General features: G+C 51.9%; 1 protein-coding gene across 3 annotated transcripts in view; it reads right to left on the bottom strand.

Annotated features, from left to right (window-relative positions):
• Window positions 1-15,338, bottom strand: part of pros1 (protein S) — a 35,242-nt gene that overhangs the window by 10,115 nt on the left and 9,789 nt on the right. The window contains exons 7-12 of one of the 3 annotated variants that reach the window (XM_067442319.1): window positions 14,660-14,788; window positions 14,191-14,431; window positions 9,342-9,528; window positions 8,617-8,802; window positions 8,272-8,450; window positions 7,754-8,186 (exon numbers count right to left, since the gene is read on the bottom strand). In XM_067442319.1, coding sequence (XP_067298420.1) covers window positions 7,769-8,186; window positions 8,272-8,450; window positions 8,617-8,802; window positions 9,342-9,528; window positions 14,191-14,431; window positions 14,660-14,788 — 1,340 coding nt within the window. In that variant the 3' untranslated portion in view covers window positions 7,754-7,768. Of the gene's footprint in view, window positions 1-7,753; window positions 8,451-8,616; window positions 8,803-9,341; window positions 9,529-14,190; window positions 14,432-14,659; window positions 14,789-15,338 lie in introns of those variants that run through there. The other 2 variants (XM_067442320.1, XM_067442318.1) reach the window with 2 other exon arrangements.

The following is a 15,338-nucleotide window of genomic DNA, read 5'->3' as shown; positions in this document are numbered from 1 at the left end:
CACACACACACACTCCATCAACATCACAACACACACCCACAGATACAGATATCCAGCCTGGGGTTAATCTAGGCCATCAACACACACACACACACACACACACACACACACACACTCCATCAACATCACAACACACACCCGTGGATACAGCCATCCAGCCTGGGGTTAATCTGGTCCATCAACACACACACACACACACACACACACACTCCATCAACATCACAACACACACCCGCGGATACAGCCATCCAGCCTGGGGTTAATCTGGTCCATCAACACACACACACACACACACTCCATCAACATCACAACACACACCCGCGGATACAGCCATCCAGCCTGGGGTTAATCTGGTCCATCAACACACACACACACACACTCCATCAACATCACAACACACACCCGCGGATACAGCCATCCAGCCTAGGGTTAATCTGGTCCATCAACACACACACACACACACACACACACACACACACTCCATCAACATCACAACACACACCCGCGGATACAGCCATCCACCCTGGGGTTAATCTGGTCCATCAACACACACACACACACACACACACACACACTCCATCAACATCACAACACACACCCGCGGATACAGCCATCCAGCCTGGGGTTAATCTGGGCCATCAACACACACACACACTCCATCAACATCACAACACACACCCGCGGATACAGCCGTCCAGCCTGGGGTTAATCTGGTCCATCAACACACACACACACACACTCCATCAACATCACAACACACACCCACGGATACAGATATCCAGCCTGGGGTTAATCTAGGCCATCAACACACACACACACACACACACACACACACACTCCATCAACATCACAACACACACCCGTGGATACAGCCATCCAGCCTGGGGTTAATCTGGTCCATCAACACACACACACACACACACACACACACTCCATCAACATCACAACACACACCCGCGGATACAGCCATCCAGCCTGGGGTTAATCTGGTCCATCAACACACACACACACTCCATCAACATCACAACACACACCCGCGGATACAGCCATCCAGCCTGGGGTTAATCTGGTCCATCAACACACACACACACACACTCCATCAACATCACAACACACACCCGCGGATACAGCCATCCAGCCTGGGGTTAATCTGGTCCATCAACACACACACACACACACACACACACACTCCATCAACATCACAACACACACCCGCGGATACAGCCATCCAGCCTGGGGTTAATCTGGTCCATCAACACACACACACACACACACACACACACTCCATCAACATCACAACACACACCCGCGGATACAGCCATCCAGCCTGGGGTTAATCTGGTCCATCAACACACACACACACACACACACACTCCATCAACATCACAACACACACCCGCGGATACAGCCATCCAGCCTGGGGTTAATCTGCGCCATCAGCACACACACACACACTCCATCAACATTACAACACACACCAGCAGATACAGCCATCCAGCCTGGGGTTAATCTGGGCCATCAACACACACACACACACTCCATCAACATCACAACACACACACACACACACACACACACTCCATCAACATCACAACACACACCGGACACATCAACACACACTCAATCAACATCACAACACATACCGGACACATCAACACACACTCCATTAACATCACAACACACATCAACACACACTCCATCAACATCACAACACACACCGAACACATCAACACACACTCCATCAACATCACAACACACACACACACACACACTCCATCAACATCACAACACACACCGGACACATCAACACACACTCAATCAACATCACAACACACACCGGACACATCAACACACACTCCATCAACATCACAACACACACCGGACACATCAACACACACTCCATCAACATCACAACACACACCTGACACATCAACACACACTCAATCAACATCACAACACACACCGGACACATCAACACACACTCCATCAACATCACAACACACACCGGACACATCAACACACACTCCATCAACATCACAACACACACCCGCGGATACAGCCATCCAGCCTGGGGTTAATCTGGGCCATCAACACACACACACACACACTCCATCAACATCACAACACACATCCGCGGATACAGCCATCCAGCCTGGGGTTAATCTGGTCCATCAACACACACACACACACACACACACACACTCCATCAACATCACAACACACACCTGCGGATACAGCCATCCAGCCTGGGGTTAATCTGGTCCATCAACACACACACACACACACACTCCATCAACATCACAACACACACCCGCGGATACAGATATCCAGCCTGGGGTTAATCTGGGCCATCAACACACACACGCACACACACTCCATCAACATCACAACACACACCCGCGGATACAGCCATCCAGCCTGGGGTTAATCTGGTCCATCAACACACACACACACACACTCCATCAACATCACAACACACACCCGTGGATACAGCCATCCAGCCTGGGGTTAATCTGGTCCATCAACACACACACACACACACACACACACACACACACACACACACTCCATCAACATCACAACACACACCCGCGGATACAGCCATCCAGCCTGGGGTTAATCTGGTCCATCAACACACACACACACTCCATCAACATCACAACACACACCCGCGGATACAGCCATCCAGCCTGGGGTTAATCTGGTCCATCAACACACACACACACACACACACACACACACTCCATCAACATCACAACACACACCCGCGGATACAGCCATCCAGCCTGGGGTTAATCTGGGCCATCAACACACACACACACTCCATCAACATCACAACACACACCCGCGGATACAGCCGTCCAGCCTGGGGTTAATCTGGTCCATCAACACACACACACACACTCCATCAACATCACAACACACACCCACAGATACAGATATCCAGCCTGGGGTTAATCTAGGCCATCAACACACACACACACACACACACACACACACACACACACACACTCCATCAACATCACAACACACACCCGTGGATACAGCCATCCAGCCTGGGGTTAATCTGGTCCATCAACACACACACACACACACACACACACTCCATCAACATCACAACACACACCCGCGGATACAGCCATCCAGCCTGGGGTTAATCTGGTCCATCAACACACACACACACACACACACACACACTCCATCAACATCACAACACACACCCGCGGATACAGCCATCCAGCCTGGGGTTAATCTGGTCCATCAACACACACACACACACTCCATCAACATCACAACACACACCCGCGGATACAGCCATCCAGCCTAGGGTTAATCTGGTCCATCAACACACACACACACACACACACACACACACTCCATCAACATCACAACACACACCCGCGGATACAGCCATCCACCCTGGGGTTAATCTGGTCCATCAACACACACACACACACACACACACACACACTCCATCAACATCACAACACACACCCGCGGATACAGCCATCCAGCCTGGGGTTAATCTGGGCCATCAACACACACACACACTCCATCAACATCACAACACACACCCGCGGATACAGCCGTCCAGCCTGGGGTTAATCTGGTCCATCAACACACACACACACACTCCATCAACATCACAACACACACCCACAGATACAGATATCCAGCCTGGGGTTAATCTAGGCCATCAACACACACACACACACACACACACACACACACACACACACACTCCATCAACATCACAACACACACCCGTGGATACAGCCATCCAGCCTGGGGTTAATCTGGTCCATCAACACACACACACACACACACACACACTCCATCAACATCACAACACACACCCGCGGATACAGCCATCCAGCCTGGGGTTAATCTGGTCCATCAACACACACACACACACACACACACACACTCCATCAACATCACAACACACACCCGCGGATACAGCCATCCAGCCTGGGGTTAATCTGGTCCATCAACACACACACACACACTCCATCAACATCACAACACACACCCGCGGATACAGCCATCCAGCCTAGGGTTAATCTGGTCCATCAACACACACACACACACACACACACACACACTCCATCAACATCACAACACACACCCGCGGATACAGCCATCCACCCTGGGGTTAATCTGGTCCATCAACACACACACACACACACACACACACACACTCCATCAACATCACAACACACACCCGCGGATACAGCCATCCAGCCTGGGGTTAATCTGGGCCATCAACACACACACACACTCCATCAACATCACAACACACACCCGCGGATACAGCCGTCCAGCCTGGGGTTAATCTGGTCCATCAACACACACACACACACACTCCATCAACATCACAACACACACCCACGGATACAGATATCCAGCCTGGGGTTAATCTAGGCCATCAACACACACACACACACACACACACACACACACACACACACACACACTCCATCAACATCACAACACACACCCGTGGATACAGCCATCCAGCCTGGGGTTAATCTGGTCCATCAACACACACACACACACACACACACACACTCCATCAACATCACAACACACACCCGCGGATACAGCCATCCAGCCTGGGGTTAATCTGGTCCATCAACACACACACACACTCCATCAACATCACAACACACACCCGCGGATACAGCCATCCAGCCTGGGGTTAATCTGGTCCATCAACACACACACACACACACTCCATCAACATCACAACACACACCCGCGGATACAGCCATCCAGCCTGGGGTTAATCTGGTCCATCAACACACACACACACACACACACACACACACTCCATCAACATCACAACACACACCCGCGGATACAGCCATCCAGCCTGGGGTTAATCTGGTCCATCAACACACACACACACACACACACACACACACACACTCCATCAACATCACAACACACACCCGCGGATACAGCCATCCAGCCTGGGGTTAATCTGGTCCATCAACACACACACACACACACACACACACACACACTCCATCAACATCACAACACACACCCGCGGATACAGCCATCCAGCCTGGGGTTAATCTGCGCCATCAGCACACACACACACACTCCATCAACATTACAACACACACCAGCAGATACAGCCATCCAGCCTGGGGTTAATCTGGTCCATCAACACACACACACACACACACACACACACTCCATCAACATCACAACACACACCCGCGGATACAGCCATCCAGCCTGGGGTTAATCTGGTCCATCAACACACACACACACACACACACACACACTCCATCAACATCACAACACACACCCGCGGATACAGCCATCCAGCCTGGGGTTAATCTGGTCCATCAACACACACACACACACACACACACACACTCCATCAACATCACAACACACACCCGCGGATACAGCCATCCAGCCTGGGGTTAATCTGCGCCATCAGCACACACACACACACTCCATCAACATTACAACACACACCAGCAGATACAGCCATCCAGCCTGGGGTTAATCTGGGCCATCAACACACACACACACACTCCATCAACATCACAACACACACACACACACACACACACACTCCATCAACATCACAACACACACCGGACACATCAACACACACTCAATCAACATCACAACACATACCGGACACATCAACACACACTCCATTAACATCACAACACACACCGGACACATCAACACACACTCCATCAACATCACAACACACACCGAACACATCAACACACACTCCATCAACATCACAACACACACACACACACACTCCATCAACATCACAACACACACCGGACACATCAACACACACTCAATCAACATCACAACACACACCGGACACATCAACACACACTCCATCAACATCACAACACACACCGGACACATCAACACACACTCCATCAACATCACAACACACACCTGACACATCAACACACACTCAATCAACATCACAACACACACCGGACACATCAACACACACTCCATCAACATCACAACACACACCGGACACATCAACACACACTCCATCAACATCACAACACACACCCGCGGATACAGCCATCCAGCCTGGGGTTAATCTGGGCCATCAACACACACACACACACACTCCATCAACATCACAACACACATCCGCGGATACAGCCATCCAGCCTGGGGTTAATCTGGGCTATCAACACACACACACACACACACACACACTCCATCAACATCACAACACACACCCGCGGATACAGCCATCCAGCCTGGGGTTAATCTGGTCCATCAACACACACACACACACACACTCCATCAACATCACAACACACACCCGCGGATACAGCCATCCAGCCTGGGGTTAATCTGGTCCATCAACACACACACACACACACTCTATCAACATCACAACACACATCCGCGGATACAGCCATCCAGCCTGGGGTTAATCTGGGCTATCAACACACACACACACACACACACACACACACACACACTCCATCAACATCACAACACACACCCGCGGATACAGATATCCAGCCTGGGGTTAATCTGGTCCATCAACACACACACACACTCCATCAACATCACAACACACACCCGCGGATACAGCCATCCAGCCTGTGGTTAATCTGGTCCATCAACACACACACACACTCCATCTACATCACAACACACACCGGACACATCAACACACACTCAATTAATATCACAACACACACCGGACACATCAACACACACTCCATCAACATCACAACACACACACACACACACTCCATCAACATTGCTAAACTAAAATTAAAACTAATATATAGTTTTAAGAAATATAACAATACAAAAAAGGTCATATTTCCCCACGAGCATCCTAATAAACGGTGAGTGATATTCTCTCCGCCGCGTTCATATGAACTCTCGTCATCATCATCATCAGAGGAACGCGTCGGCTGCATGAAGAGCACATTCATCCTTCTTAGAGAGAAAGATTTGTAGTGACACTCATATATAATGCAATATTAATCTATTTTAATGCATTGTTCATGCACCTTATAACGCATTTGATTGGCTCATGAATAATTTGTAATAACAGTTATGATACATTATAATAATTAAGTTATGTCTTTATAAAGTAGAATTTATTAAAACACGTGACAAACAACCAACAGATGTAACGAGGAATCTGCTAATATTATAATGCATTTTAACTTTGGTTACAATTATTTATGAAGTTATTATGCATTAAAAGACACCTTATGAAGAGAAATTAACGGGATAGTTCACCCAAATATAAAAATGTGATGTTTATCTGCTTAATAATAAGTAAACCCCATTGACATCATTATATGAGCAATGTCTGAGTTCAAAATCTTCATTTGTGTTCTCCTGAAGAAACACACACACACACACACACACGCCCCGGGGTCAGCAGAGCTGAGGTCAGGCTCGTTAAGGGGTCAACTATCCCTTGAATCACATTTGTCAGTCAAACTCTGACTGGAATCCTGAAAGAACGGTCATTACAGCAAAGACAAAATGATTCAGTCAAGAGCAATCATAATTTGGATTATATGAGCAGTCGAATGTCTAATGAATTTCTTCTCCCTTTAGATCAGTGAAGTGTGTGTGTGTGTGTGTGTGTAGTAACACAGCTCTGACTGTAACTGATGTGTGTGTGTGTGTGTAGTAGCACAGCTCTGACTGTAACTGTGATGTGTGTGTAGTTACACAGCTCTGACTGTAACTGTGATGTGTGTGTGTGTGTGTGCAGTTACACTTCGACTGTAACTGGTGTGTGTGTGCGTGTAATAACACAGCTCTGACTGTAACTGTGATGTGTGTGTGTGTAGTTGCACAGCTCTGACTGTAACTGTGATGTGTGTGTGTAGTTGCACAGCTCTGACTGTAACGTTGATGTGTGTGTGTTTGTGTGTGTGGTTACACAGCTCTGACTGTAACTGATGTGTGTGTGTGTGTGTGTGTGTAGTAACACAGCTCTGACTGTAACTGTGATGTGTGTGTGTGTGTGTGCAGTTACACTTCGACTGTAACTGATGTGTGTGTGCGTGTAGTAACACAGCTCTGACTGTAACTGTGATGTGTGTGTGTGTAGTAGCACAGCTCTGACTGTAACTGTGATGTGTGTGTAGTTACACAGCTCTGACTGTAACTGTGATGTGTGTGTGTGTGTGTGCAGTTACACTTCGACTGTAACTGATGTGTGTGTGCGTGTAGTAACACAGCTCTGACTGTAACTGTGATGTGTGTGTGTGTAGTTGCACAGCTCTGACTGTAACTGTGATGTGTGTGTGGTTACACAGCTCTGACTGTAACTGTGATGTGTGTGTGTGTGTGTAGTTGCACAGCTCTGACTGTAACTGTGATGTGTGTGTGGTTACACAGCTCTGACTGTAACTGTGATGTGTGTGTGTAGTTGCACAGCTCTGACTGTAACGTTGATGTGTGTGTGTTTGTGTGTGTAGTTGCACAGCTCTGACTGTAACTGTGATGTGTGTGTGTAGTTGCACAGCTCTGACTGTAACTGTGATGTGTGTGTGTAGTTGCACAGCTCTGACTGTAACTGTGATGTGTGTGTGTAGTTGCACAGCTCTGACTGTAGGGACGCTGCTGAACACTTGCCGGTTTGATGAGGCTCTGGTTGCGGTTGGGAAGGCCGGCGATGTAAACCTTCGTCTCCAGTTTGTCGTTGACGGGACTGAAGAGACGCTGAGGACTGTTGATGCTCATCACGGCCTCTTTACTAATCTTCACACTGACACTCCCCATCAGCTCCTCCACCGAGATCTGCAGACCGACAACATCACCTGAGACCTTACACACACACACACACTATACACACACTGAACACACACCCTATACACACACACACACACACACACACTATACACGCACTACACACACATTTGCACACACACTATACACACACTACACACACACTATACACACACTACACACACATACACACTCCCCATCAGCTCCTCCACCGAGATCTGCAGGCCGACAACATCACCTGAGACCTTACACACACACACACACACTAGACACACATACACACTCCCCATCAGCTCCTCCACCGAGATCTGCAGACCGACAACATCACCTGAGACCTTACACACACACACACACACACACACACACTATACATACACTACACACACACATACACACTCCCCATCAGCTCCTTCACCGAGATCTGCAGACCGACAACATCATCTGAGACCTTACACACACACACACACACACACACACACACACACACACACACACACACACACACACACACACACACACACTGCACACTATGACTATAATCCTGACCGCACCACATGCCACTGTCCGTCATTGATGGCTTTTCCTCCGCTGGTCATCTTGACGGTGTGTTGGTTCTTGAACTGGACCTCGATGCGGCCGCTCCGTAAACCCAGCATGATCCACGAGTCCGGAGAAGACTCAGCGTACAGAATAACTCCCTCCGGATCAAACGTGCGGAAATCAAACTCAGCGGCAAACCTGCATGGATTACAGGTGAGAGAGGACAGGTGAGAGTCAGGTCTCAGAACAGGGCTGAGGACAGGAGAGAGTCAGGTCTCAGAACAGGGCTGAGGACAGGAGAGAGTCGGGTGTCAGAACAGGGCTGAGGACAGGAGAGAGTCGGGTCTCAGAACAGTGCTGAGGACAGGAGAGAGTCGGGTCTCAGAACAGGACTGAGGACAGGAGAGAGTCGGGTCTCAGAACAGGACTGAGGACAGGAGAGAGTCGGGTGTCAGAACAGGGCTGAGGACAGGTGAGAGTCGGGTCTCAGAACAGTGCTGAGGACAGGAGAGAGTCGGGTCTCAGAACAGGACTGAGGACAGGAGAGAGTCGGGTCTCAGAACAGGGCTGAGGACAGGAGAGAGTCGGGTCTCAGAACAGGACTGAGGACAGGAGAGAGTCGGGTCTCAGAACAGGACTGAGGACAGGAGAGAGTCGGGTCTCAGAACAGGGCCGAGGACAGGAGAGAGTCGGGTCTCAGAACAGGGCCGAGGACAGGAGAGAGTCGGGTCTCAGAACAGGACTGAGGACAGGAGAGAGTCGGGTCTCAGAACAGGGCTGAGGACAGGAGAGAGTCGGGTCTCAGAACAGGGCCGAGGACAGGAGAGAGTCGGGTCTCAGAACAGGGCAGAGGACAGGAGAGAGTCAGGTCTCAGAACAGGACTGAGCAAAGGAGAGAGTCGGGTCTCAGAACAGAGCCAAGGACAGGTGAGAGTCGGGTCTCAGAACAGGGCCGAGGACAGGAGAGAGTCGGGTCTCAGAACAGGGCTGAGGACAGGAGAGAGTCGGGTCTCAGAACAGGGCTGAGGACAGGAGAGAGTCGGGTCTCAGAACAGGGCTGAGGACAGGAGAGAGTCGGGTCTCAGAACAGGGCTGAGGACAGGAGAGAGTCGGGTCTCAGAACAGGGCCGAGGACAGGAGAGAGTCGGGTCTCAGAACAGGGCCGAGGACAGGAGAGAGTCGGGTCTCAGAACAGGGCCGAGGACAGGTGAGAGTCGGGTCTCAGAACAGGGCTGAGGACAGGTGAGAGTCGGGTCTCAGAACAGGGCTGAGGACAGGTGAGAGTCGGGTCTCAGAACAGGGCTGAGGACAGGTGAGAGTCGGGTCTCAGAACAGGGCTGAGGACAGGAGAGAGTCGGGTCTCAGAACAGGGCTGAGGACAGGTGAGAGTCGGGTCTCAGAACAGGGCTGAGGACAGGAGAGAGTCGGGTCTCAGAACAGGGCTGAGGACAGGTGAGAGTCGGGTCTCAGAACAGGGCTGAGGACAGGTGAGAGTCGGGTCTCAGAACAGGGCTGAGGACAGGAGAGAGTCAGGTCTCAGAACAGGGCTGAGGACAGGTGAGAGTCGGGTCTCAGAACAGGACTGAGGACAGGAGAGAGTCGGGTCTCAGAACAGGGCTGAGGACAGGTGAGAGTCGGGTCTCAGAACAGGGCTGAGGACAGGAGAGAGTCGGGTCTCAGAACAGGGCTGAGGACAGGAGAGAGTCGGGTCTCAGAACAGGGCTGAGAACAGGAGAGAGTCGGGTCTCAGAACAGGGCCGAGGACAGGAGAGATTCGGGTCTCAGAACAGGGCCGAGGACAGGAGAGAGTCGGGTCTCAGAACAGGGCCGAGGACAGGAGAGAGTCGGGTCTCAGAACAGGGCCGAGGACAGGAGAGAGTCGGGTCTCAGAACAGGGCCGAGGACAGGAGAGAGTCGGGTCTCAGAACAGGGCTGAGGACAGGTGGGTGTCGGGTCTCAGAACAGGGCTGAGGACAGGTGAGAGTCGGGTCTCAGAACAGTGCTGAGGACAGGAGAGAGTCGGGTCTCAGAACAGGGCTGAGGACAGGAGAGATTCGAGTCTCAGAACAGGGCTGAGGACAGGAGAGAGTCGGGTCTCAGAACAGGACTGAGGACAGGAGAGAGTCGGGTCTCAGAACAGGGCCGAGGACAGGAGAGAGTCGGGTCTCAGAACAGGGCTGAGGACAGGAGAGAGTCGGGTCTCAGAACAGGGCTGAGGACAGGTGGGGGTCGGGTCTCAGAACAGGGCTGAGGACAGGTGAGAGTCGGGTCTCAGAACAGGGCTGAGGACAGGTGAGAGTCGGGTCTCAGAACAGTGCTGAGGACAGGAGAGAGTCGGGTCTCAGAACAGGGCTGAGGACAGGAGAGATTCGGGTCTCAGAACAGGGCTGAGGACAGGAGAGAGTCTGGTCTCAGAACAGGGCTGAGGACAGGAAAGATTCGGGTCTCAGAACAGGGCTGAGGACAGGAGAGAGTCGGGTCTCAGAACAGGGCTGAGGACAGGAGAGAGTCGGGTCTCAGAACAGGGCTGAGGACAGGAGAGAGTCGGGTCTCAGAACAGGGCTGAGGACAGGTGGGGGTCGGGTCTCAGAACAGGGCTGAGGACAGGTGAGAGTCGGGTCTCAGAACAGGGCTGAGGACAGGTGAGAGTCGGGTCTCAGAACAGTGCTCAGGACAGGAGAGAGTCGGGTCTCAGAACAGGGCCGAGGACAGGAGAGAGTCGGGTCTCAGAACAGGGCCGAGGACAGGTGAGAGTCGGGTCTCAGAACAGGGCCGAGGACAGGAGAGAGTCGGGTCTCAGAACAGGGCCGAGGACAGGAGAAAGTCGGGTCTCAGAACAGGGCCGAGGACAGGAGAGAGTCGGGTCTCAGAACAGGGCCGAGGACAGGAGAGAGTCGGGTCTCAGAACAGGGCCGAGGACAGGAGAGAGTCGGGTCTCAGAACAGGGCCGAGGACAGGAGAGAGTCGGGTCTCAGAACAGGGCCGAGAACAGGAGAGAGTCGGGTCTCAGAACAGGGCTGAGGACAGGTGAGAGTCGGGTCTCAGAACAGGGCTGAGGACAGGTGAGAGTCGGGTCTCAGAACAGGGCTGAGGACAGGAGAGAGTCGGGTCTCAGAACAGGGCAGAGGACAGGAGAGAGTCGGGTCTCAGAACAGGGCAGAGGACAGGAGAGAGTCGGGTCTCAGAACAGGGCTGAGGACAGGTGAGAGTCGGGTCTCAGAACAGGGCTGAGGACAGGTGAGAGTCGGGTCTCAGAACAGGGCTCAGGACAGGAGAGAGTCGGGTCTCAGAACAGGGCTGAGGACAGGTGAGAGTCGGGTCTCAGAACAGGGCTGAGGACAGGAGAGAGTCGGGTCTCAGAACAGGGCTGAGGACAGGAGAAAGTCGGGTCTCAGAACAGGGCCGAGGACAGGAGAGAGTCGGGTCTCAGAACAGGGCCGAGGACAGGAGAGAGTCGGGTCTCAGAACAGGGCCGAGGACAGGAGAGAGTCGGGTCTCAGAACAGGGCTGAGGACAGGAGAGAGTCGGGTCTCAGAACAGGGCTGAGGACAGGAGAGAGTCGGGTCTCAGAACAGGACTAAGGACAGGAGAGAGTCGGGTCTCAGAACAGGAATGAGGACAGGTGAGAGTCGGGTCTCAGAACAGGGCCGAGGACAGGAGAGAGTCGGGTCTCAGAACAGGGCTGAGGACAGGTGAGAGTCGGGTCTCAGAACAGGGCTGAGGACAGGTGGGGGTCGGGTCTCAGAACAGGGCTGAGGACAGGAGAGAGTCGGGTCTCAGAACAGGGCTGAGGACAGGAGAGAGTCGGGTCTCAGAACAGGACTAAGGACAGGAGAGAGTCGGGTCTCAGAACAGGAATGAGGACAGGTGAGAGTCGGGTCTCAGAACAGGGCCGAGGACAGGAGAGAGTCGGGTCTCAGAACAGGGCTGAGGAAAGGAGTGAGTCGGGTCTCAGAACAGGGCTGAGGACAGGTGAGAGTCGGGTCTCAGAACAGGGCTGAGGACAGGAGAGAGTCGGGTCTCAGAACAGGGCTGAGGACAGGTGAGAGTCGGGTCTCAGAACAGGGCTGAGGACAAGTGAGAATCGGGTCTCAGAACAGTGCTGAGGACAGGTGAGAGTCGGGTCTCAGAACAGGGCTGAGGACAGGTGAGAGTCGGGTCTCAGAACAGTGCTGAGGACAGGAGAGAGTCGGGTCTCAGAACAGGGCTGAGGACAGGAGAGAGTCGGGTCTCAGAACAGTGCTGAGGACAGGAGAGAGTCGGGTCTCAGAACAGGGCTGAGGACAAGTGAGAATCGGGTCTCAGAACAGTGCTGAGGACAGGTGAGAGTCGGGTCTCAGAACAGGGCTGAGGACAGGTGAGAGTCGGGTCTCAGAACAGGACTGAGGACAGGAGAGAGTCGGGTCTCAGAACAGGGCTGAGGACAGGTGAGAGTCGGGTCTCAGAACAGGACTGAGGACAGGAGAGAGTCGGGTCTCAGAACAGGGCTGAGGACAGGTGAGAGTCGGGTCTCAGAACAGGGCTGAGGACAGGTGAGAGTCGGGTCTCAGAACAGGACTGAGGACAGGAGAGAGTCGGGTCTCAGAACAGGGCTGAGGACAGGTGAGAGTCGGGTCTCAGAACAGGACTGAGGACAGGTGAGAGTCGGGTCTCAGAACAGGGCTGAGGACAGGAGAGAGTCGGGTCTCAGAACAGGGCTGAGGACAGGTGAGAGTCGGGTCTCAGAACAGGGCTGAGGACAGGTGAGAGTCGGGTCTCAGAACAGGGCTGAGGACAGGTGAGAGTCGGGTCTCAGAACAGGGCTGAGGACAGGTGAGAGTCGGGTCTCAGAACAGGACTGAGGATAGGAGATAGTCGCACCTGGTTTCGGTCGGCAGGCGGAAGCGCAGGTAAATGACGGGGACGCCGGAGAACTGCTCTCCCAGATACAGCATCTCCTCGTGCTTGTGATCGTAGAGATCGAGACACTGAGGGATCGGCTCACAGAGACGGCCGTCCTCCGCCAGCTTCAGTCCCTTCCGTCCGTCGCAGAGACACGAGAAGCTGCCGACGGAGTTCACACACTCGCCGCCGCACTTGTCCTGCTCACATTCGTCCACATCTGAGAGAAAACATTCATTAGTGTAGTGTGTGTGGTGTGTGTGTGTGTGTGTGTGTGTGTGTGTGTGTGTGTGTGTGTGCAGAGACACGAGAAGCTGCTGATGGAGTTCACATACTCGCCCCCGCACTCGTCCTGCTCACACTCGTCCAGATTTGTCAGAGAACATTCAACAGTGTGTATGTGTGTGTAGTGTTTGTGTAGTGAAGTGTGTGTGTGTTATCGTCTCACCGACACACTCGTGCGAGCTTGTGTTGTAGCGGTATCCCAGCGGGCAGCGGCACTCAAACGACCCCGGAATGTTGACACATGTAGACGGTTCCACACACACACTGGGATACAGGACACACTCATTGATATCTGCAACGACACACACACACACACACACACACACACACACACACACACACACACACACACACACACACACACACACACACACACACACGTTAAGTTTTTGTGAATTGTGGGGACATTTCATAGGCGTAATGGATTGTACACTGCCCCTAAACCTAATTTAAATTTGTCTTTTTTTCACTTTTAATTTTAATTTGTTTTTGTGATTTTTATTAGTTTTTTAAATGTCTATAAACAGTATTTATTAATTACATTTTTGTTATTTTAGGACTTAGAACTCAGGCTGAGGGGAAACCGCAATGGTGATTTATGCGTGTAAAAACCAAGCGGCAACCTCCCGCGATCTCTCTTGAAGCCAATACGGAAGTAATGTAAACTGCAATTCCTCAACTGGCCACTAGGGACAGGCTCCAGAAGGGAGCAGAATCTCATTGAGCCCCATGTTAAAATTCTCAACTTTAAAGCAGAAAAAAACATGTTTACAGCCTGGTACAAATTGTGGTTTTGGCTTATAAGGCTAATTTTGATCTTCATGACAACTCTGAGGGGGGTG

The sequence above is a fragment of the Pseudorasbora parva genome, chromosome 4, assembly GCF_024679245.1.
Source record: "Pseudorasbora parva isolate DD20220531a chromosome 4, ASM2467924v1, whole genome shotgun sequence".
NCBI classification, from domain to species: Eukaryota; Metazoa; Chordata; class Actinopteri; order Cypriniformes; family Gobionidae; genus Pseudorasbora; species Pseudorasbora parva.
Note: the sequence above shows the minus strand (reverse complement) of the source record. Positions and strands in the feature narration are given on the sequence as shown.